The 24633-nt window shown below is 33.9% G+C and overlaps 4 protein-coding genes across 8 annotated transcripts; 2 read left to right on the top strand and 2 right to left on the bottom strand.

Annotated features, from left to right (window-relative positions):
- Nucleotides 1–472: 472 nt before the first annotated feature.
- LOC123914205 (eEF1A lysine and N-terminal methyltransferase) lies at nucleotides 473–8988 on the bottom strand. The gene is made up of 16 exons (XM_045965247.1): nucleotides 8480–8988; nucleotides 8300–8407; nucleotides 8137–8203; nucleotides 7561–7742; nucleotides 6515–6763; nucleotides 6177–6260; nucleotides 6042–6089; nucleotides 5902–5966; nucleotides 5623–5671; nucleotides 4484–4718; nucleotides 3621–3742; nucleotides 2934–3014; nucleotides 2734–2808; nucleotides 1960–2135; nucleotides 1676–1826; nucleotides 473–1017 (listed from the first exon to the last, which is right to left on the bottom strand). The coding sequence occupies exons 1-16, from the start codon at nucleotides 8825–8827 to the stop codon at nucleotides 820–822; spliced, it is 2238 nt and encodes a 745-aa protein (XP_045821203.1). The 5' UTR covers nucleotides 8828–8988; the 3' UTR covers nucleotides 473–819.
- A 2774-nt stretch (nucleotides 8989–11762) lies between these two features.
- On the top strand, nucleotides 11763–16510 carry LOC123914203 (geranylgeranyl transferase type-2 subunit beta 1). 5 transcript variants are annotated; one of them, XM_045965244.1, is made up of 10 exons: nucleotides 11763–12038; nucleotides 12128–12183; nucleotides 12262–12412; nucleotides 12499–12615; nucleotides 12821–12887; nucleotides 12972–13120; nucleotides 14605–14738; nucleotides 14829–14927; nucleotides 15030–15105; nucleotides 16256–16510. In XM_045965244.1, exons 2-10 carry the CDS (start codon nucleotides 12130–12132, stop codon nucleotides 16348–16350), a joined length of 942 nt encoding a protein of 313 aa, XP_045821200.1. In that variant the 5' UTR covers nucleotides 11763–12038; nucleotides 12128–12129; the 3' UTR covers nucleotides 16351–16510. The 5 variants fall into 5 exon arrangements, 4 of the variants coding, with proteins under 4 accessions (XP_045821200.1, XP_045821201.1, XP_045821199.1 ...); XM_045965245.1 differs by having other exon boundaries at nucleotides 11810–11986; nucleotides 12118–12183; XM_045965243.1 differs by having other exon boundaries at nucleotides 11810–12038; nucleotides 12118–12183.
- Nucleotides 16511–16910: 400 nt separating this feature from the next.
- Nucleotides 16911–20808, bottom strand: LOC123914202 (cation/H(+) antiporter 4-like). Its single transcript, XM_045965242.1, has 3 exons — nucleotides 20265–20808; nucleotides 18853–19848; nucleotides 16911–18500 (listed from the first exon to the last, which is right to left on the bottom strand). Exons 1-3 carry the CDS (start codon nucleotides 20544–20546, stop codon nucleotides 17418–17420), a joined length of 2361 nt encoding a protein of 786 aa, XP_045821198.1. The 5' UTR covers nucleotides 20547–20808; the 3' UTR covers nucleotides 16911–17417.
- Nucleotides 20809–21715: 907 nt separating this feature from the next.
- On the top strand, nucleotides 21716–23966 carry LOC123914201 (glutamyl-tRNA(Gln) amidotransferase subunit C, chloroplastic/mitochondrial-like). Its single transcript, XM_045965241.1, has 6 exons — nucleotides 21716–21965; nucleotides 22043–22083; nucleotides 23309–23364; nucleotides 23567–23615; nucleotides 23698–23784; nucleotides 23815–23966. The coding sequence occupies exons 1-5, from the start codon at nucleotides 21786–21788 to the stop codon at nucleotides 23771–23773; spliced, it is 402 nt and encodes a 133-aa protein (XP_045821197.1). The 5' UTR covers nucleotides 21716–21785; the 3' UTR covers nucleotides 23774–23784; nucleotides 23815–23966.
- Nucleotides 23967–24633: the final 667 nt, after the last annotated feature.

Below are 24633 nucleotides of genomic sequence, written 5' to 3'. Positions count from 1 at the left end.
GCATGTTTCCTACGGATTTTCCTACCGATTTTAGCTTTAGGGACTAAAAACAAAAACACGTCAATTTACAAGACCAAAATATCATTTAAACCTTGTAATAATGACTATAATCTGTTATTCCCTTCTATCTAATTTACTTAAAAATTAAAATAATTTCCTTTCTGTTTTTGTTTTGCTTCCTTTATAATTGAATATGTGAACTATATCAACAGAACTATCACTAATAAACTACATTGTACATTCATATGATAAGAATTATAATTAATAGAAGTATTCCTCTTATTATTTTCATGCATTTGTATCTCTCACTTCATAGGAAAACAATCTATATCCTTATTCTCACTTTATTTTTCCCTATTTCTTTAAGAATGTAGTGTGTATTTTCTTTGTTGGCTGTTTGAACACAATCTTTCCTTAGTTTTTTTTTTTTTTGATTAACTATTTTCCTCTAACTTGTATTATAATGCTTGTGTAATTCAAATAATGAATTCTCTCATTTCTCTACACCATTGAGGATTGCCAGTTGCTAATAACGGCCACAAGACATTCTTATAAAATCCAGAAAAATGACCTAAACATTATTCATCTTCTGGAAATTGAGGTACAACAATTTATACGCGGACATCTAGAAAAAAAAAAAAAACCCCACAAAATAATATCCCAAAATTAAGTTATATATTGCCGGACAAGTAGTTGATTGATACTAGGTTAAGAATCCAATGAGCAGATCAGTGACAAATATTTGGCTCTATAAAATCACTTTCTCCCTCATAGATAAGTTTCATGCACGTAAAAACAGTTAGGAAGGATAGCTGTGTTTCACTTCAAACGCTTGATCTTCTTTGTAGCATTAATAATCTTCTGACCTATTTCCGGGTGATCGAACTTTAACAATTTATCAAGTTTAAGAGTAGCTTCGGAAAAGCAGTGATCCTCAATACATGATTCTGATTTTAGAGCAAAATGGATCTCATTTACATCCTCATCATGCTGGAGGCAAAAGAGGTGGCTGAAGACCTATGTCAAGACAACAGAAATTAAACAAAAATATTACCGAATAATAACCGGTCTCTAAATACAATATAAACAACACCATGACCATTCTGTTGGTGGAAAGGGCATGGTGTGAAGAACCTTTACATTTTCATAAGATCAAAATTCAATACCAAATAAATAGTTACGTGTTGGATGGCAACATCCAGGGTGTGATATTCTCAATAAACAACCAAATGCTTCCTCTTGGTAAAAAAAATGAAATGTCATACTAGAAAGAACCAAAGGATGGATCAATGGCTTTTTTGTTAAAATTTAATACAGTAGCAGTTTACCCAACTATTATTTTACGAGATTATCTGTTAATAATTTTGTAACACATTTGCATAATATGCAATGCAACATGAACAAGTAGACTTGCTTAAGCCTAACTTTGGCACAAAATTTGTTTCAATTTTTAAATAGAAATATGCACTATGGATAAGTAGCAATATGCAAATGGATCCATGCAGTTACTAGTTAGAGACAAAATTATCCAACTCAGCCAGGGTTTCCTTTCTTTTTTATCAGTATTTTTTCTTATAAAAAAACTTTCACGTGAAGGAAACAAGAGGCTTCCTAAAATGGTGTAGAATATGGCATCACCCAAATGAACATTATCTCACTAATATTTTGTTTATACCTTTTTCATTCTCAAGAGAACCATGTCCTTGATGGCTTGGGACCGTGACACCAAATTGACAACAAAGAGTCCTTGCTCTGAAAGTTTGTCCTTTACAGTCTCAAGAAAAGATTCGTCCAAAAAGTCTAGGGCAGGACATGCCAGTCCAGAGCTGTCCAAAATATGTAATGATTAATTAGCAATTTTAAATCATATAATATACTATTTATATCATTGCACCCTTTTTCTTGGCAAGTCCGTAATAGCTTAATAAATGTAATAACTAAATGCACAGTTCAACTCACCTTGAGTCTGAAGAGTCGACATCAATAATAATTATATCAACTTTTGTAGCTTTTACATCTTCTGCATGAGTAGTTGAACTACCATTTGAAGGAGACTCGGAACTTTTGCTGTGAGACTGAGCTGCTCCAGAACTAGCATTCTCTCGAACAAACTGGATCCCATCAGCTATATGTACCTGGATCCCCAACATAATGGGATTTAGTAGACAATGTGATGAAATCCCCATTCCATAACTAATTCATCAAAATCATTTTTTTTTTGGTCAAGTAGCCTAGTGGCTAGAAATTCCACCCTTAAGGTGGATTAAGTGGGATGACCGGGGTTCGAACCCCGGCCCCCTGCATATAAAATGCAATGTCCCTGCCATCTGAGCTAAGCTCACGGGACCAAAATCATAAATTTTATTGTAGTTATCTTAATATTCCGGACACTGGTCTGGTGGTCCAGTCCCAAATAAAAAACTGAACTAGCTTTATACGCTGTTACGACATTCTACAACTCGCCCTGCATACAAAATATCTCACTAAATTTTGCCTCTAAATCTCAGTTTGACTAAAGGTGATAAAAAGTAGCTTTTGAGTTACATTGAAAAATTTACATGAAGTTTTACATCAAACTTGCAAGTAAAAAGTTAAAATACAAATCACTTTGCTTCAAAGTCAATTTTATTAAAATTAATTTCACAAAATCAAAATCATGCAAACACCCGTCCAAACATACACTAAGTTTCAGAAAATCTTGAGAAGAAAAGGTCACAGAAGTATATTAACTACCTTTAAGCGTTTATCCTCAACAAAACTGAAGTGCTCCCTTGCAATATCAACAATTACAGGGTCTAACTCCACTGCCTGTGGATATAAATTAACATCAAGCCATGTGATATCATATAAAATCATTCTAAGAACAACCATTTAGAATTGGTTCTGGAAATAAATTTATTCTCCCTCTGCTCATAACTGGAAAAATATATTACCTCAATTTCCAAAACAGGGATACACCCGTGAAGAAACATAGGAAGTAGACCTGCTCCAAGACCTATGATTACAGCTTTTACCTGAGATATATCACTGCTATGAATCAGCAACAAATAATAGTAAAAGTATGTTTCAGAGCATGTAAAGAATGTCAAAAACAAATTAATTATGCCAGTACATGCTATTATCTATTACAGACCAACTAAAAAATTTAACATGTGTCCCATTAGTGCAACTAAGTTGGTAGCTACCAGGGACATTATTGGAGGGGCCAGGGTTCGAACCCCGGATTCTCCACTTCTCTGTGAGTCTAGCTATCATGCTACTTGACCAAAATAAAAACTATTAAAAAGAAAAAAAAATCCTCATTAAATTGTGAAAACATAACACTTGTTGAGTATAACTTAGTGTGTTATTATTGGGGTGGCATGATCTATGATGCCACACAGTGAATGATACACTAGATTGGAAAAAATTAAAGAGCAAAATTAACAAGAAAAAGGAATTTGTGCTATACAAAAAACTAGATTATAAACAAAAATCAATCACTAGTCAGCAAATGATTACTCATTAACTGTTTCTGGAACATCCTTGACCGCACCAAGTAGTATATATTGCCTGAACTGGAAATATTTTTACCAAGAACTTCTATATAATTTTCCCATATAAAAGTTAAAAGTGCTTGCCATTTTCCCACTTGATGCCACATTTTTCATGTAAGAGGATATTAACGTGAATCCTGAAATAATCCCTGTATGATAAGAACTAGCTAAATAGCCATGATAGACAGTCATCTGGTTATATGCTCCTGCAACACCAATAGAAAATATTAATATAGCAAAGAGAATGAAGTTAAAGGCAGAATTGTAAACTAAAAAAAGTGATTAATTTAAATTTTTTATAAAATACTTTCTGGAGTTAACTGAAAATCAACAAATGCTAGAGAAAATGTTTATTTCCATCAAAATCAATTTTGAGACAACAAAAGAGCAAATGATGAACACAAATTAACATCATTTCATGAAACAAACAGAAAATGCATACTATCAATTTTACAACGGATTGAAAAGTATAGTTTCAATTTTGGAGTACTATGAAATTTAATACCAAAAGGTTTTACAATAATCCAATGTTTAAATTCCACATGACATTCGCCAGATCATTATGTGAGCGGTGTCACAGACTAAAAAAGGATAATGATGGCAATGTTTTGAAAAGCACATTTATTGATGGTTTAAAATGATTTCCGAAGAGCCTTCCAATACCTCTACATTGACTACACATTGTTGGGGAAGAAATTTCAAATTGTACACTACAACGTTTGGCCTATCATCAATGGCAAATGAAGCACAGCAAAGAAGTATGCACAACTATATTGCTAAAATAAAACATTTCAAATGACACTTATTTGATGAGGAAATTTTTTATTAGAGATGCAGAGGGGAAGATACCATGAACGATCCCCATTCCTCTTAAACTTATAATGATATATTAACTATTAAGATTTTACAAGTTGAGCAGTGAACATCAAACAGTGAATTCAACATACCATCATTCCGTCTTTGAGACCCCCTTTTCTTAGATTTAGAGGATGAGTTGTTTTTTTTCTCACCAACCAATTTTGTGGTTAGCAAAGCTTCAGACTGAACCAAATTTGCAGCTCTTTCAAAAACAAGGCGTCGAAACATCAACTCTCCAGAAGGAAAGGCGCAACTGATTTCTTCATCCACGTTTTCATAAACTACATCTTCAACAATAATTGATCCGGTTAAAGGAGATGTGATCTGCAAAACACAGATAATTATTGATGGTACAATGGGACATATAAGGATCATTTAAAATAAAATAGGCTATCACTTAAATAAGAGACCATATAATATAATGAAAATCACAAAAGCAAAAAAAACAGTGAATAAATAACTTTTTCTTTCTTATTGATAATAAGCATACTTTAATGAAAATTAATACAATAATGTGATAAGATACACACTTACATCAATAAAGCAGACGATAAAAAGATGAAAAACAAATTAAGAACACAGCGTTACAGAACACATCCCGTCCTCTAACAATAATGGCGAAACTGTGTGAAAACCAAGGGCTTAACACTATAAATAAAAATGGCATTTGATAGAGTGTATCATGTGTCTACTGTTAGCCTGTTCATATCTGATCACTTAGCCATTCTATGGACATCTTTCAACAATTACTCTCGTAGACTTTAGAACATAATTGGCACAAAATCAATCTAGTGGACAGTGCCGAGTGCATGTCATCTACCTCCCCAACATATATGTTGACAGGTAGGAAAGTTTTCTGCATCAAATTTCCCTTTTTTGTTGCTTTCTGTTTTATTCTTTTGTTTAGGAGGACTTCTTGTTCTAACTTTCTCTTCATATTCTTGCGAAAGTTGTTCTTATATTAAAACAAAAGTTATTGAAATCTAAGAAGAAGAAGAAGAAAAACACAGACGCACACAACAACTCCCTAGAAACCATGTACTGTAGAAGTAGTTTACTTTTATACACACGAATCAGATTTTAAACAGTACTCTTGTTTCCCATGCAGTACATTTAAATTACAATCAAGTTTTAACCAACTAAGGAGTCGCACAAAGCCCAAATAGAGAGAGGAGTTAACTTCATCAAAATAATAACAAAAGATAAATATCATTATATAGTTATTGACCTGGTGAACAATGTTTCGCTTCTTGATCCCATCACTTGCCATCAAGAAACTGTGCATATATTCAAGAATTTATTTATGAGAAAAGCCACAATTCATGAAGTGTAAGCATGACAAGGACACCTAGAAAAATGGCTTGGAATATAGTGATAACTGTAACGCATAAGACTCATTTGAATATTTTAACATCATAATATTAACAGAAAACAATGAATACTTCGATTGAAATTGTTCAAAATGGAGTAAAAATCACATAAAAAGCAGCTGGTACAAGATACGAACGGTATTTGAGCTTCATTCGAGTTCTCTTTAGGTTCCAACTGTTTAACCAATGGAGATAAATCCTTCTGAAAAGGGGTAACAAACAAAATTCAGTAATAGTTATTTTGTTATAATGGCGTAACTTAAGATGACATTTCTACCTGAATCTCATCCATGCTGGCATTAGTATGGCTGGTGTCCAAGAAAACCTAAAGGTGAGATTTGTTCAAAAATTCAATTATAAAAGTAACCAAAATACCAGAAAATGTTATTTCATTATGTTAATAACATAGTACCATTATGAGACGAGCTGCTTTGGAGCTTCTGACCACCATCCATTGTCCTTCTTCAGAAAAGAAGAGCCACTCGCAAGCACGAATCTGTGATGCAACATCCAGACATAAAATTCAAACAGAATATTGGATACCATTGTTATCTTAATCCAAAAACATTTAAAATAAGACGAAAGAGAAGCAAATAAATGAAGAACATAAGAAATACTAGAAAATCCTTCCATCTGCCATTCCTAATCAATGAAATAGTATCCCTCCAGCCTACAATTTTTACAATGGCATTAACTACAACAACCAACCCTCATCTATAAGGTGAGGTTTACTATGCTGCTAAGACACACCTTAGGCACAATGAAAACTCCACAGTGATATGTAAATGGGTCAGACAGTTCCTCAGCATCAAGGACTACAGCTCTATAAGAGAAAATAGAGCACCCTTGGCCACCCAGAGTTAGCTGCAATCGCCGACCTTGGGAAATTTTTGCCAGCTCTTCTTGCAGATCTTCCACGGCGTATAATGTATCAGAGCTACTGGATAATTTTTCACGAACTTGGTTTTCATTTTGAAGAGCATCCCGGAGTCCAGAAGCCTAGGACAAATGGAAGAAAAAAAACATAAACAGTTACAAAAATCTAATAAAATCTACAGAATATTTTTAGAATTTTACACATATACTGTAGGATTAGTTAGTCCTCTAGTTGAGAGGCAACCTAAGGAGTTATCCTTAATTTTATTATGTTTCCTAATCTGTTAGCCTAATTTGATTAGGTTTAGGAGACTTATGAGCTTTGACTTGCATTAGTAGTACTATTAATATCCATTATTTAACCTAGTTTTATGTATAAATAAAATAAGTACTATACAATACAATACATCAAATCCATCCAATCTCAAAGTATTCAAAGCACCTCTCTACCCTAGCTAAACCCTACAAAATTAAACAAAAGAATTAATAGTTCTCTACAACCATAACATTTACCCGCCTTAGCTTGTTTAAAAGGTTGAAATACCTCTCATAGTCCTATACACACACACACACACACACATAAATGCATATACACTACTCTTTTTGCTGGTTCAAGAAATAAAGTTATCTGTGCAGCTCACAAAAGCTACATTAATCATCCATGAATATTTATTATAAGAAAGAACTCGTGCCCACATGCAACTGAACAAAAAGGTATATTCTTTGGTACCCAACTTAACATTGTTGGGTACCGGTACGGTGGTACCTCATAGGCAAAATCCATTTAAAACATGGATTTTTTAAATATAAGCTGAGTACTACAGTGAATTTTGCTTATGAGGTACCGGTCAACAATGTAAGCTGAGTACCACAGTGTTCACAACAACAAAAAAAAGGCATAATTAGCCCATATATTCTACCTGTTTTGAATTACAATTAAGAGAAGCATTACGAAGTAATGATGTAATCTGGTGTACTGTAGTAGACAGCTCCTTCTCCACAACCACCATAAATGTTTGATGGTTAGATTCACTAGAAGAGTTCAAAGGTATGGCATCAACGCTCATTTTCCACCCAAGTCGAAACTTTGAGAAAAGTATATCTGAAAAGTGTGAATCAATTATTCATCTTCTACTCTAGCCATTCAAAATCAAGCAGAACAAAACTAAAAAAAGAACAAAACACAAAAAACAGTTCCAACAAATCATCCATTGGCAACTAATAAAGTTCACTTTCCATTTCCAAGATTGCTACAATCAATACAAAATGAAATCAACAGAAAATAGCTTGTGCAAAATGTTTCTATTCGATGACAAGTACAAGAGATAGGACACAAGTTTTGTGTTAAAATGTTTACATAGGTTAGCAACACCAAAAGCATCACAACCAATTAGTGTGTTCAACTACATTTTCCACAGTCCACACATCATATATTTCTCATTAATTTATAATCAAACAAAAAAAAAAAACTAACTAGATGAAGAAAAGAAACTAACCTAGTACGTAAGATTCGGCCAAGGTAAGGCACACAAACTTTCCACCGGGTTTTAAAACTCTCTTAACCTGTAAGATAAGATAAACTAGAACAATTTAACAAACACCATACATTCAAATTCAAATTCAAATTCCACCACAAATCACTCTACAGTAAACAAAAACCTCTAATAGATACTGATTTCCCAAATCGAAATCAGGACCAAGCTTAGGTTCCATTAAAGCATCCAATCCACCTTTATCAACAACAGCAGCAAAAGCCTCATCTTCAAACTGCAAAACAGCAGCAAAACCATCAATGAAAGTAACAATCAAACAGAACAATAATCAGGTGGAGCAACGAACCTGCATGGAAGTCATATCCATTACACGCCAACGCATAAGCGGTCGAGAACGGATGTTACGGCGGAGCATATCGGAAATGACGAGTTTAGAGAAATCAATGTTAGTAATGGAAGTGTAACCAGCATCATAAAGGTGTTCGGAGAGACGGGAGTTGCCACAACCGGGGACGAGAAGTTGGAGAGACGACGGCGGCGAGGAAGGAGTTAGGGTTTGGAGGAGGGAGATGAGTGGGTCCCTTAGGTTGGGCCATTCGGCGTACCATTCGAAAGAATCGGGACAAATGGTGAAGAAATTGTCCCAATTTTCTTTGCTTGTGAAGTCTCCTAGAGTTTCTAGAATATCACCCATTTTCGACTGAAAAGTGTTTGGCTGTTGTTGCTGCTACTGTGGTGGCGACTGGCGAGTGAGGAGGTGGGGTTTTACAAGTCCTACCAGGTTCAACCAAAGATTTAGTATTGAGTAATCACACTTGTGTATAACTTATTTTACTAGCGTATAAGTTATTTTTCGAACGCTTTAATAGCTTATCAGCTTATAACTTATTATTTTTTCTTCCTATTTTATCTTATTATTTTACTTGAAAAAAATTAAATATTAATTAAACATGTTTTTTTTATGCCATTTGCTAGTTCAACCGCTAATTTTACCAAATTTCTTCCCTTTATCGAGAGTCGGTGACTATTCATAGCTATTACCAAAAGTTCGACTCACTACAAAAATTCAATCAGTCAACTTATTCGCTATAAGTTAAAAAATAACTTATAAACTATCTGCTATGGCTATGTTTGAAAAAGCAAATCAGCTGAATACTCTATTCATTCCAAAATATAAGGGCTAGTCGCACAATTTTAATCACTAATATCTTTAATTCTCAATTAGTAAAAGTTATAAAAATTTGATATTCTAAAAAGGGGTTTTCTAACTTAGACCCTAGTTAGGTCTAAGTTAGCAAGGTGCACCTTTTCAACTGGACTAAAATACCCATTCTTTTAATTTTTGAAAGAATAGAGCAACAGGGGCATTTCTGTTATTTTACATAAAAAAAAAATAACAACACGCGACCCACCTTCTTAAACAATTAATAGACGTGGATCCAGTGTCGCGCGCGTACGGAAGGACCATGGTTACAGACCGTTGATTTCCATCAGACAGCCAAGATGTGATCTCATTAAGACTGTCTGATCAATCAGACAGCCCAGATCATCCTGATCTATCAGATCATCCTGTCTGCGCCACACTAGATTATAAGCTGGAGAGAGAAAATTTTGCTTTTGAAAAGGCAGCCACGTGTCAGCATATGAATGGGTCTGCGTGATTTTTTCCATTTTATACTTTAAACTCGATTATTTCGTCGTAAATTAATTTTTTATTTTTTATTTTTTATACCAAAATTCATAATTTTTTTTTCTCTACAAATAGAGACTTGGTTCGTTTGTTTTGGACACCGAAAAAAAAACGCAATTTTTCACTACTTTAAACTCGATTATTTCGTCGTAAATTAATTTTTTATTTTTTATTTTTGGTAGAATGGTAGAATGGTTGCACATAGTTGTATTCTGAAACCATTTTACTGGTAGAATGGTTTCAATGGGTAATTTATTAATTGTGTTTGCTTCTGAAACCATTTATCTGGTACAATGGTTTCAGAGAGTTGTAATCTGAAACCATTTTGCTGGTAGAATGGTTTCAGTAAGTTGATTATTAGTTATTTGCTTCTGAAACCATTTAGCTTGTAGAATGGTTGCACATAGTTGTATTCTGAAACCATTTTACTGGTAGAATGGTTTCAGTGAGTAATTTATTAATTGTGTTTGCTTCTGAAACCATTTATCTGGTACAATGGTTTCAGAGAGTTGTAATCTGAAACCATTTTGCTGGTAGAATGGTTTCAGTAAGTTGATTATTAGTTATTTGCTTCTGAAACCATTTTAGCTTGTAGAATGGTTGCACATAGTTGTATTCTGAAACCATTTTACTGGTAGAATGGTTTCAGTGAGTAATTTATTAATTGTGTTTGCTTCTGAAACCATTTATCTGGTACAATGGTTTCAGAGAGTTGTAATCTGAAACCATTTTGCTGGTAGAATGGTTTCAGTAAGTTGATTATTAGTTATTTGCTTCTGAAACCATTTAGCTTGTAGAATGGTTGCACATAGTTGTATTCTGAAACCATTTTACTGGTAGAATGGTTTCAGTGAGTAATTTATTAATTGTGTTTGCTTCTGAAACCATTTATCTGGTACAATGGTTTCAGAGAGTTGTAATCTGAAACCATTTTGCTGGTAGAATGGTTTCAGTAAGTTGATTATTAGTTATTTGCTTCTGAAACCATTTAGCTTGTAGAATGGTTGCACATAGTTGTATTCTGAAACCATTTTACTGGTAGAATGGTTTCAGTGAGTAATTTATTAATTGTGTTTGCTTCTGAAACCATTTATCTGGTACAATGGTTTCAGAGAGTTGTAATCTGAAACCATTTTGCTGGTAGAATGGTTTCAGTAAGTTGATTATTAGTTATTTGCTTCTGAAACCATTTAGCTTGTAGAATGGTTTCAGAGATTTGTACTCCGAAACCATTTTTCTGGTAGAATGGTTTCAGTGAGTTGATGTAAGGTAGTGAAAAATGAGATTAAGGTAGTGAAAAATTGCGTTTTTTTTTTTTGTGTCCAAATCAAACGAACCAAGTCTCTATTTGTAGAGAAAAAAAAATTATGAATTTTGGTATAAAAAATAAAAAATAAAAAATTAATTTACGACGAAATAATCGAGTTTAAAGTAGTGAAAAATTGGGTTTTTTTTTTGGTGTCCAAATCAAACGAACCAAGTCTCTATTTGTAGAGAAAAAAAAATTATGAATTTTGGTATAAAAATTAAAAAATAAAAAATTAATTTACGACGAAATAATCGTGTTTAAAGTATTAAATGAAAAAAAATTAACGCAGCCAATCATATGCTGACACGTGGCCTGCCTTTTCAAAAGGCTTTCTCTCTCCGCGTCATCCTTTCCACCACGCGCGCCTGTCGGCGCGTGTGATGCACGCGCGCGATTTTTGTCAAATGAGAAGCTGCCACGTGTCTGGGGGGAAAAAAGAAGTGGGGGGCGCGTGTAAAATTGCAGAAAATTACAGAAATGCCCCTGTTGCTCAATTCTTTCAAAAATTAAAAACATGGGTATTTTTGTCCAACTCAAAAGGTGCACCTTGCTAACTTAGACCCAACTGGGTCTAAGTTAGCAGCCCCCTTCTAAAAATACTCATAAAAAAAATTAAACAAGATGTTACATACTGATATGTATATCTTCTATATAAAATGATAAAAATAAATGAATACTATCATATCATTTAGTCGAATCGAAGTAGTTCTGATTCACGTTGTTTCTCCTCCCTCTTTTCACCGCCGACCGTCCATCTCAATTCCTGCGCCGCCGCTTCTTCTCGTCGCCGACGCCCCTCTCCGTCCATTCCAGCGGTGCCGATCTTCTCTCTCTACTCCACAAGCATATACACCGTGAGCAAAGACACCAACTTTCCTCTTCACAAGTCACTACATATATCTGCAAGTAACTTTCTTACTCATTCTTTCATTCTCTTCTGCTTTCAAATCTAAATTGATTCCAAATCTCAATTCCGTTTCCATAGTTTGCTTCAGAGATGGGAGAGCTAGTTGCTGATAAACATGTTCGTTACATACTATCAGTTGAAAAGGTGTGTTTCTCATTTCTCAATTCATAATTTTTTTTCCATTGATGAATTTCTTGCTAATAATAACTATTTATTTTCCAGAAGAAAGATAGTTTTGAATCTGTTGTGATGGAACATTTGAGGATGAATGGAGCATATTGGGGATTAACTGCCCTTGATATTATGGGAAAGCTTGACACTGTGGATACCAATGAGGTTGTTTCATGGATCATGAGTTGTCAGCATGAATCAGGTTGTTCATTCACTTTGATAATTATATTTTTGGTTAATTTCACGTTTAGTTTTCGCTGTAATTTGTACCTTTGTGTTGTTCTGAAGGGGGATTTGGTGGAAATGTTGGACATGATCCACACATCTTGTATACGCTGAGTGCCGTGCAAGTGCTTGCTCTCTTTAATAAGCTGGATGTTGTTGATGTAGATAAAGTCACAAACTGTATCCTTTCACGCACATGTTAGTTGATCTTGATCTGGATGTGTATATTTAAATGACTCAATGTGTTTCATGAAGAAATTAATAAAACGTCGTTTGTTATGAATTTTGATATAGTTGAATAGAAGTTAGTTGCCAAAATTATAATAGTGAAATTAAGTAAGCTGTAAAATATACTGGATCTTGTGTTTCTTAATATTTATGTTAGATATTGTCAGCCTGCAAAACGAAGATGGGTCTTTTTCAGGTGATATATGGGGTGAAGTTGATACCCGGTATATTTCTTAAGATTCCTTTTGATTGTTGAGTGCATATGAGCTTACTGCACTTTTTGACTAAAATCAACTTGTTTGTTTTAGGTTCTCATACATTGCTATTTGCTGTGTATCGATATTACATCGCTTGGATAGAATAAACGTGGAGAAGGCGGTGAAATACATTATAAGTTGCAAAAATATGGATGGTGGTTTTGGTTGCACACCTGGTGGAGAATCTCATGCTGGACAGAGTATGTTATACGTTGTTCATCATATTTGCTTTAATATTACTTACCTACTTTTATTTTTTGATAAGCACTTACCTACTTAATTTATCTATGTTACTTAATGCATGTACATCTATTCCTTGTGAAGATTTGTTTTCTTTTTTCACCACTTTACCTTTATTTAATATATTTCCTGGATTTATAATATAGCGAGCATCTCACTAAACCTTTATCCGCTAAGAGGTTAATATATGGATGGACTTTAGATAACCGCTTTAGCTCCTGGAGGCCTAATTCCATAATTTGGAATTTTAGCAATTTTTACCATAACTGTTTCATTGTTCAGTTGCTGATTGACTTATGTGGTATTTGAAGATTAGGCAGTGTAGCTTTTATTTAAGGAAATGCTGCAAAGTTTATTTCTTATGTGAAGAAAAAGGGAAAAGAATATTTTCTTCAAAACTAATAATTAGTCACCATAAAAGTGCATGCCAAACTCAGAAGGCCAAATAAACATGTATGATAGGTTGTGATGCTTGTTTTTTCTTGTTTATTTTCTTACTCTCTAGGCACACCTTGTGCTTAAAGAGTTTTTAATGTATTATTCGTTTGGCTTCTTCAAAAATAAAAAAAAAAATGTATGATAGGATCAGATGACAGGTGGAAATTTTTTTATTAGAGTAGACTGCAGAGAATGGGAGAGAAAGAGAGAAAACCCATCGTGTGAAAACACGTGTATATATTAGACATTTGGGCTTATGGAGTTATCATAGTTATGCCAAATCAAGTCTATTTTGAAAGGGAGTATAGCCATAGCAACACTTCAGTACAACATAAATAAGTCAACATCCACCCCAAGCTGGGACACATATATACTTTATTGACCAAATCTATTACATATTATTTGTTGATCTTTTAGAGATTTAGCTAAGGTGTCTTCTACCTGGTCATTTTAATATGCAAAGCCAGAAGGTATATTTTTTTAAGTGAAATGACATTCGACCTCAATAACATAGTTTTCTTATGAAAGTTGGATTGGAGTATTGTCTATTGCTGCTTGTTTTCTTGTGAAATGACAATCAATAATTCAAGAATAATAGAAAATGAATTATTGATTGAAAATAGATATATTGCAGAAGAGTAACCCCAGAGCAAAAGCTCCTCAGAGAAGAGACATTTCTCTCTCTTCCCAAACCATACAATTCCTAAATGAATAATACTCAATGCTTTCTCTCTTGCTATCCCTATCTTTTATATAACTGTCATTCCCCTCTAACAAGCTAGCCAGGAGCCACCTCAGCAAATGTAACCAACTCCTCTCTTCATTATTCAACACATTTGTTGGGCTCAGGCCCAAGCCCAAACCAAGTACCTAACAATCTGCTTTGATTTTCCCATTTTCTGAATTTCAAATGTAAGAATGCAATTTGTCAAAAAAAAAAAGGTAAGAATGCAATGAGTTGTAGACTTGAAGCAGTATTGTAAGGTATTGCTTTTCCTATTTTCAGTTTTCTGCTGTGTGGGGGCCCTTGCTATAACTGGGTCGCTAGATCTTATTGACAAGGACCTACTTGGTTGGTGGTTATGTGAGAGACAAGTTAAATCTGGAGGTCTGAATGGGCGCCCAGAGAAACTCCCTGATGTGAGTAAATCTTTTCAAGTTTAGATTTATTGCTTTAGATGCTCTTACTGTTTTTCTTATTTTCTCTTACCAGTTTTTAGATTATGTCAGGTATGCTACTCATGGTGGGTTCTTTCTAGCCTGATCATGATTGATAGGGTTCACTGGATCAGTAAGGAGAAGCTTATAAAGTTTATCTTGGACTGCCAGGTTATTTACTGGAATCTGTATACAAATCAGCATGTTCTGTTTTCATCTTTTGTGGTGTTAACTCGTATTTCTGAAAATTATGTTGTATGTTGAAACTGTTAGGACACAGAAAAGGGTGGTATTTCAGACAGACCAGATGATGCTGTGGATGTTTTTCATACATACTTTGGGGTGGCTGGTAATTTTTTTCTTTCCTTTTTTGTATTTCATTTGTTCTTGATTTAATTTAATTATGCTAAAATCTTGTCATGTGGGTATCCCTCGGTTCATAATGGAACCACAGCACCTCTCTCTATCTCATGCATTTTAATTATCTTAATGTTGAAATGATAGTGCTCACACTAGCGACTCCATTTAGACATATTATTTCAAAAGATACACAAAAGCCATTCTTCATGAAACCTAGTGATTTTTTGTTCTCGCTTCATGTTTAGGTTCATGTCATGACATCAATTATCCCATGTGCCCAAGCTTGTGGGCCTAAAGTGTGGACAGTGCATAAGACCACCTAATTTCATTTTGAAATTTATTTTTTGTTTAGAAGAATGGGGGCAAAGAAGAATTGCATTGTAGATCATTTGGTTATATATATTCACAATCATTGTAGTATAATTTCAGTTTTATTTTCTGAAAGTGCTTGTTAAAAAGTGAATCCAAACTGGCTGGATATCAACCATAGGATTCGAACACCATGGTGGAAATGGAGAAATGTTTCGAGACTCTAAGTAGTTTGTGATAGACAAGTAAGATTGAGTTTTGAAAGAAAATTTTACCACATCTATAAATTATGCAGAGTTGTAAGAAATTGGATGTTGGGTTTTATAGCTAATGAGAAAGTAATCACACGATGGATGAGTAATCACACGAACCAATATAGGATTAAGAACAGAGACTTTAGCAAGAAAGTTGGGGTGCACTCATAAAAGGATGATAGGGTCCTGTCTTAGATGGTTTGAGCTGTGTAGAGTAGACTTGTAGAAGCACTGATAAAGAAGCATTGTTTGTTTGGGTGGAAGATAGTTCAATAGTTACATGCAGAGAGAAACAAAGGAAACCAATAGGCCAAACCATTAAGAGAGATTTGAATATAAATGATTTGTCATTAGACATGTTTCATAACATATATCATGCACCAAATTTAATTTAGCATGTCCCTTTTATCATTTGAATATAAATGATGTAACTCAGCAATGAATCCCTTTTATCCTTTTTTGACAACACAGTTTTATTAATGTGTTTTATATTCCTTTTAAACAATGGACTCTTGCGTAAAAAAAAAAAAAAACAATGGACTCCGGATGCTGAAGTTGTTTTATTTGTTGTTGCAGGACTTTCGCTTCTTGAATATCCTGGATTGAAACCGATAGACCCAGCTTATGCTTTACCTGTTGACGTTGTAGATCAAATTTTCTTTAGTAAATAGGGACTTGGAGTTCAAGAACGTTATCAAGTAATGATAAAGTCTTGTGTTTAGATTCATAAGCTCTTTAATTCTTAGTAATTGTTGTATTCAATTTTCTGTGTAAAACATCAACTATTTGACCATCTAATAGCTAAATTTACAGTGATACTGTTCTCCATTATATTTATGCTACTATTTAAAAATGTGAAGTACAACTCAAATGACGAATGACAAATGACTGTAGAGACATTCGATATCCTAAGGCGCAAGTACGACTCCACATTACGAGTGTGTGTGTGTGCGCGTGCGAGTTTATCCGCTAGGTTATTTGTAAAACCATGTTTGCTTCGAGCCATTCTCCTCCTTTAAAAATATATAAAGAAAAGCAAAAAAAAAAAAAAAAGCCACTGAGATCTTTAAAAGGGTGATTGTCCATCAAAATTTCACATGCAGGATGCACTATATTTTGACTAAAAGTTAAGTGTCTTGCAAAGAAACAGCTTCTGTTATTCGTTCTTTAATCTAATAATCAATTTGGCACAACCGTGAGAAATAAGATGAGAATAAAAATATGTAGCTGATTTTGCTGGAAAAAATCTGTAGCTAGTTGTATTAAAACAATGTACTAAAACAATTTTGTTTTTGGATTTAATTTATATACACCGACGGTGTAAAATTATTTTACACCATCAATCAATGTCAACCATGTTTTCCGCCACATCACCCCACTTTCTTGATATAACATGGCAAAATGGTGGTTGTTTATTGGACGATCGTGTAAAACTATTTTACACCATCGGTGCATATCAATTAAACTCTTTGTTTTTTCTTTTACACCTTTGTTTACACTCTTCTTTCTTTCTTTCTATTTCTATAGTCTTTTTCCATCACTTCACACAAATACACAATCAGATTTCACATTTTCTCTTCCCTGCATCTCTGTTTATATCTCATAAAAGGGGTGGGGGAAAATCTTGTATCCCTTTTAGTTGTGTGAAAAAAGAGAGTATCTCTATTGTTTTGCACATTGCATCTCTTTGTTTTTTTTTTCTTTTCTTGTTTCACTTGGCTACTAGAATTTCCACCAGCTATCTGTCTTTGACTTGTTGCTGCACTACCAAAACACCGGCTCGGCTCCCAAAATCTGGTGAAGCAATCAAATCACCAATGACGCCTAACTCTGAATATTCACTCCAATCTTTTAGCCCTTCTAACTGAGGTAAGTCTGACTCATGTGTTCTCCCAACAATGAAAAAATCATGTTCATTCGCTATATCGCGAAGAACAGAAGATATCCTTTGACTATCATTCACAATCATTTTTTGGTAATAAACATTTTCCGAGCCATATTGTGGTGGTTTCTTTAATTCTTCTAGTGCCTCATTATCTAGTAGATATTCCATGTTTGGCACGTATAGCTCAAGTGCAAGGTGGTACACAACCAAGTTGATTTTCAGGTTCCTTATCGCTCTTTTAGCTAAGCACAAAGCCTCTCTGTCATCTCTTCCACCAAGAAAAATCACGGCTAGCTTAATGGATGAGTTGTTTTGTAACAAAGAACGAGTCACGAGGATTCCTACTGTGCATGGAGATACTTCTAATACCTTGCAATTTAAGGACCTTATGTTCTTGTCATCAGATTCAATGCCACCATCCACAGTCCATCTTATGTGGAAAGGAAGAATCACGATGGACGCAACTTTGTCCAATGCAAGTTGACAAACGTCTTCATGCATAAGGGTAGGTGGAGATATGGCTGTGTAAGTGTGTGTAGTTACTCCACCATAGTTTTCATGTTCATATAGGTCAAGAGCTAGAATGACGTCATCCGAGTAAGACTTGTGGCCAGTTTTTTGAAGACGATGGGAGATGAAAATGGGGGATGTCCTTCCAACTAGTTCAATAAGATGCAATGCATCCACAATGATAGGTTGTTCTGTTGTTGGAGAACAAATGTCGATGACATCTGTTATAGCTGATATGTTGTATTGTTTGTGAATGCAGGCCAGTAGTCTCAGTTCTGCATCCGGTTTTAAACTCACGATGTTCCTTCTCTGGTAGCCGGCATATTTTCTTGATGGGTCATACAATATCTTCACTAACCATTTTACTAGGCACGCTATGATCATAATACTGACAATCATCACTCCATAAGATGCATTATTAAAAAGCTGCATGGATGCAAATACAATCGAAACTTTTACATATGATCATAGTTATCATAAGACTAGTTTAAGCACCCGAAGAAAAACATTATGGTTTCGGGGTCTATTTGAATTGACTTATTTGGCTTATCAACACATATGCACTTAATGAGACTGTTTGAGAGAGTTTATGATAAAACATATGAAAACAACTTATATGAAATTACTTTATAAGCTTATTTCCATAGGCTCACCATGATAGCTTATATGAAAACAGTTCGACTTTATTTAATCTTTTGTTACGTAAATAAGCCAAATAAGTCAATAAGTTGTTTATCCAAACAAAGCCTTATTGAAAGGAAAATTAAGGTGGAAGTACCTTTGTATCATATGAGCCAGAAAATATGCCAATATCCACTACACCTTTTGCATTCAAAATTAGGGCAAGAGCCAAGGCATCTTTCAAGGGGATCTCGCAAATGAGGGAAGGTATAAGGTATGCTATTATTTTGACAAAGTGTGTAAAGCTAATGAAACCACCGGTAAAAATAATTTCTCTTGGTGTATCCGGCAAAGTCAAATCTGCCTTCATCACACAACAAGTCACAAATATAGGCAGAAATACACTTGTACCAAAGAATTCAAGCTTCTTAACCAATGCAGATCCTAATGGAGGTCCTTCTGGCACAGCCAACCCCAAAACAAATGCACCTAAGATGAAATCTTGGTTTATGCGAACTGAAATCCAACCTAAACCAAATACCAGTACAATGATAACATAGATGTAACCATCATCCACAGGTCTTTCTTCTTTAGTATGTTTGATGATCCAAAACATTAATGGCCGAAAAATCAACGGAACAAGGATAACAAAAGCTAACAATGGCATTCCAACTTTTATGATCCTGCTTAAATCATGTGAATACTTTATGACATTAAGAATACTTCCCATAGTTGTTCCTAGTATGTCACTCACCAACACTGAGGATAATGCCAACCTTCCAAGTTCGGAGTTAAGGATTTTAAGTTCGTTGAGGAGCGAAGCAATGACTGCAAAAGAAGTTATGGTATGGTGTAGCACCACATTAGGAAAAGTTGCTATAACTTCATGACTAGTACCTTGAAGTATGGAGAGTGGAATCAAAAGACAAATGAGTAAAGGCATAGCCAATCCCATGATTGCAATGGTCCAAGCCTTGTGTCCTGTCCTTGTTACCATGCTCAAATCCATTTGCACAGCATTGATAAAGATGAAGAGTGCATAACCGATTGATGTTATTGTTGCAAGTATGTCTTGACTTCCATATGGAAACAATATATTCTTGTATTTGTCGATTTCTCTTATTTGAATTGAAGGACCTAAAATTAGGCCAGCCTGCAAATCAATACAATTTTCTCAGGCACGTATATATTACAACCTATGAATCCATTAAGGAAGCGGAACTAGTGTACCTTAACACAAGTCATAAGTAATAAGAGATACAATGCTCATATTAATATGACACGTGATCACATCAACCGGTGAACTGGTTGGTTCGTGGTTCAACCGGTCGATTCTTGAAACATGGAAAACAGCTTCAACTCATTTTGTGTGTTTGTGTGTGTATGTGTGTCTGTTATATATACCTTGTTGAGATTGGTTCGAGGCCATAATGTTTAGACAAAAAATATGTAAAACTCTTCAAATGTTTTCCATGACCCTATAATAAACTTGAGCCTAGTTTGATATCAACTTCTAATGAATAACCTCAATCATCATAAAATAAAAACATGTAAAAGAATAGTACTTACCATCATTTGTCCAATAAATTCAGGGAAATCCAAACGTTTTAGGAATAAATCGAAGATTTGTGTGATAGCAAAAATCACAAGAACTTGCATCTCAAACATAGGAAGTGCAGACTTCATTGGAACCCTTCCATTTTTTTGTCCACCCCATAATCCATCTGAAACAATATTTGGTGGAGCAGCAGAACAAACATTGAAGGTTAAGGTTGTAGAATCTGATGATGTATTAAAATATGATATTGACAAGAATAAGGTCTGATTTGCAGATAGATTTAAAAAATCCATCTCACAACACCAAAGTTCTCAAAAAGATATATATGAGAATTGAAATTCAAAGATGTTGGAAGGAAAATGATTCAATAAACATATAATAATCTTTTGCTTTTTCTTTTGTTGTCACCAAGTTTTTCTTTGATGTCAGTAAGATTAGAGTTTATGATCGGATACTTTGATGTCACCAACATCAAAGTATACGATCATAAACTGTTGTTGTGGTAATCATTCTTTAATTCTATAAATAAATAATTATGTTATGACTTTGTGGCTTATTGATATAACTGCTTGTGACAGAACATTTTTATCAGAAGTATTATAGTTACAGTTTTTTTTTTTTTTTTTTGAAGATTATAGTTACAGTTGTATTCAATTTTTAACTATAGACTATAATTAGATGTATTATAGTTACAGTTGTATTCAATTTTTAACTATAGACTAAAATAGACATATGTGGCTTATTGCTATAACTGTTTTTTTAGAAATAATTGTTTATGCATGCCTCATTCTGTTACACTGAATCTTATTCAATCAATAGAGAAGGACAATTGTTGAAACAAATTTTCAATCTCATGTCAAATCTGTTGAGCATTTTTATGAGATGCGTTTTGTATTCTTTTGAGAGAATCACTCTGAGCAAACTACATTCCATATTTTTTAGAAAAATTCTCGAGACGAGCAGGGCGCGCGAGAAGTACATAGGTTGCCAAAAGTAATTCTTGAGAACATGTGTTAATTTGGGCTTAATGGCCCAACCCATAAATAAATAAATATGAGATTTTCTTCTTGCACCCCTTGAAAGTCATCGTTTGCCCCCGTAAATTTCAAAAATACTCTTCTCGCTACTTAAGTAGGGAACTCAGGGGGCGCCAAATTTGAGAAAAAACAGTTCGCACCCTAGAATGTGAACCTTAAAAAATAGGGGGCGAAGGAAGAGGAAATATTAGTTTTTATAAAGTCTGCATTCTAAAATGCAAACTATTTTTCCCCAATTTTTGCTATTTCACAATGTTTTTACTCATATATTAATAAAATTGTATTTTTTTTAATAATATTTACGAGATAATATTATTACGAAGTTAGTGATTCCTATTGCAATTTATAGAACTGAAAATTATCCTATTTAGAGAAGGACTTGTGCGAGAAGTTTGAATTTGTTTAGGGACTAAATTGAAATTAAAAACTTTTTGCTGATAAAGCAAAAAATAGAGTTCTGTTATCCAGAGGGACAAGGGTTTTGTAAGTTTAAAGATGAGTAGCAAAATGTTGCTTAGAGGAACACCATTAACATTAACATTATGGAATCCAAAAATCCAACACAAGTTGTTACAGTTACGAAGGTTGTCTTCAAAAACAAATTGTTCTTCTCTTCAACCTCCTAATGTTTCTCATTTGGCAAAAACTGCTCATATCTCTCTTACCCCAACTGAGGTTATTATTATTTATTTATTATTTAATTATAAATATATTTTTTTATATAAAAATAATAGTGATTTATCTTATTTCAGGTTGAAGAATTTGGTCCTAAAATTCAGCAGGTGATCGGCTGGTAAGTGAAATATAAACTGCTTTTATTGGTGAATTTTTTGGTACATGTATGAATATGTATCGATGCGCTGAGGTGGATAGTTGTGATAGGTTTTTATTAATTTTTTTATCCATCAGAATTATCCACATCAGCGTGTTTTTATTTGGCTATTTTTATGTTTGATAATTCTGAGGTTTGATAAATTTGGTTATTTGATTGATTTCATTGATATTGTTAGGTTTTATCATTTTTTTTTTGTAAGGCTGTATGTTTTCTCAAAGTCAGTAGTTAACTAATCCTTCGGAGTGTTTCGGGTGATAAAGTGTCGGTATGAATTCTAGCCACGCTACTTGACCAAAAAAAAAGTGTCGGTATGAATGTGAGTGAACTTTTGAGATAAGTATAGCTTTGGGAGGTTTAACTATCAGTATGTATCTTGTTTGGAGGTTCTGGTTTTGTATGGGCTGCTTTTTTTTTTTTTTTTTGAGGTGGTCTGGATCATGCTTTTGTGAATATCATAAAATCTCAGTGTTTCTGGCTGGTTTGGTTGAATCTCATTCCGGAATCAGCTGTCATTTTCCTGCTTGTTTGTGCAGCGGCTCAGTCAGCTAGACTGTTTGTTTCTGCTCATTGTCATTTTCGCTATGCTGCCTACAAAATTTGACAGTTGTTAAGTTGGAGTGTTAATTTATAGAATTAGCTTCATCTGTGAGGTCTAATAGTTATAGAGGATAGTTGTGGTTTTTCGTGATCTTTTGTTCGTATCTCTCTATCCGTGTCTGTTAGGTATCGGATTAGAAGTTGTTATTCTCGCATCTTTTTCAGTTGTCTGATGTTCGGTTGTGGCATGGATCGAAATCCTAGAGGTCCGTTGAGCCAGTTCTTTAGCTCAGACCGGGGTTTAGCTTCTCATATAATACCCTTATCTCATTTAGCGTCGATTTTGAGGCTGATTTCTCAGGTTTGGAATGCTAATTGTCTCTATGTATTACAAGCATTGTATTCTGTTCACCAGATTGTGTATCTTTGCATTAGGTTCAAGAGGGCATCATATAGGCTTTAGGGTTGGAGTATCTCTTTGTCATTATATCGCCCTGTGTCTGCTTTGGCCGGAACTTTTGTGTTCTTTGAATTGTTGGCATGTCTTGTTCCTTGTCTTTTTAATTGATTTTTTTGGCCTTTTAAAAAAAATCATTTTATTTTCAAATGGACCAACACTTTAAATATAGATTGATTTGTGTGACAGGTTTGGACAGTTGCAGGGTGTTGATCTGCAAAGCATTGAGCCCTCCATTAGAGCAGGTACTCTCTAAAAACTAATATCATAAATTTCTCGACCGTTTGTTTTTTTGCAGATGTTCGGTGTCAACCTTACTTTCGAAATGTTAGTGCTATTGCTGTGACTTACACAAATAGAATATCAATTTGCACGTTTACATGAAAATGCATTGTTGTTTATTGGTTTGGCTGTATGGTTTTAGTTTCTAATTCATGTTATCTGCAGACACTGAAAACAATTTGCGCGACAATACTCCTGAAATATTTGATCATCGGTGAGTTGTTTATTCATTATTTGTAACTTGAGCATATTTGATACAACTAACGGTGTCTTATTGAGTGGCATATTCGTGACAGGGATGCGATCATCGCTTCTGTTCCAAGCTATGAGGAGCCTTACATTAAAGTTCCAAAGGTCCTAAACGTGGACTGAAGTTGCTTAGTTATTTTGCTAAATAAGAAACTTATGAAGACTATTGTCTTGTACTTATAATTTTGTGGTTCTATATGAACCATCTCTTATTCTAAATTTTCACAATGGAAATCAGCTCAATGATTCTGTACATGGATAAATTTTTGAAATTAGCTTATTGTAACTTTTGAAATTAGCATATCATAATTTTTTTTTGATCTTTTACATTTTAATATAATATTTTAACAAACATTTTAATATGGTTAAAACTTAAAATAGAGAAAACAAGACTGTTTAAAAAAAAAAAAGAAAGAGAGAGAAACAAGAATACATTATTCTTCTGTTTCTATATATTCTATTTATATTATTGTGGATATTGTGTATAGATAAAACAAAATTCTCACCTTATTGCTCATAGTCTATGAAATACGATATGACTATTTCATAAACGTAGTTAGGTAAAATTTCATGTTATTTTGTAAAGTAATAAAGAACTGAAATTCCATTATTGCTAAATCTCTTCATGTGATTCGTAAACTCCAAAAAATGTAGAGATTCACTCTAGGAACAAAACGAAAAGGTATATAACTTTTTTTTGACTGAAAAAAGCTATATAACTGTTAATTGAAAAATCAACTATTGAAATTGAAGTTAATATATGGTTTAAATTTCCAATTAAACAAATGTATCTGATTAGTATTTCCTCTAATCCGTACAAGTGTTCAAATGATAGAGAACACAATCAAAGGTCTCGAGTTCAAACACAAGTTAAAAATTCTGCCGTTTTAATGTGATCCTATAGTTGCAATACCCAATTTATTCAAAATAAATTCTTGTAATTCAAATCTATCATACAACTTAATAAGTAACAAAGACCTTCA

Source organism: Trifolium pratense, linkage group LG3 (assembly GCF_020283565.1).
Source record: "Trifolium pratense cultivar HEN17-A07 linkage group LG3, ARS_RC_1.1, whole genome shotgun sequence".
Classification (NCBI taxonomy): domain Eukaryota; kingdom Viridiplantae; phylum Streptophyta; class Magnoliopsida; order Fabales; family Fabaceae; genus Trifolium; species Trifolium pratense.
Note: the sequence above shows the minus strand (reverse complement) of the source record. Positions and strands in the feature narration are given on the sequence as shown.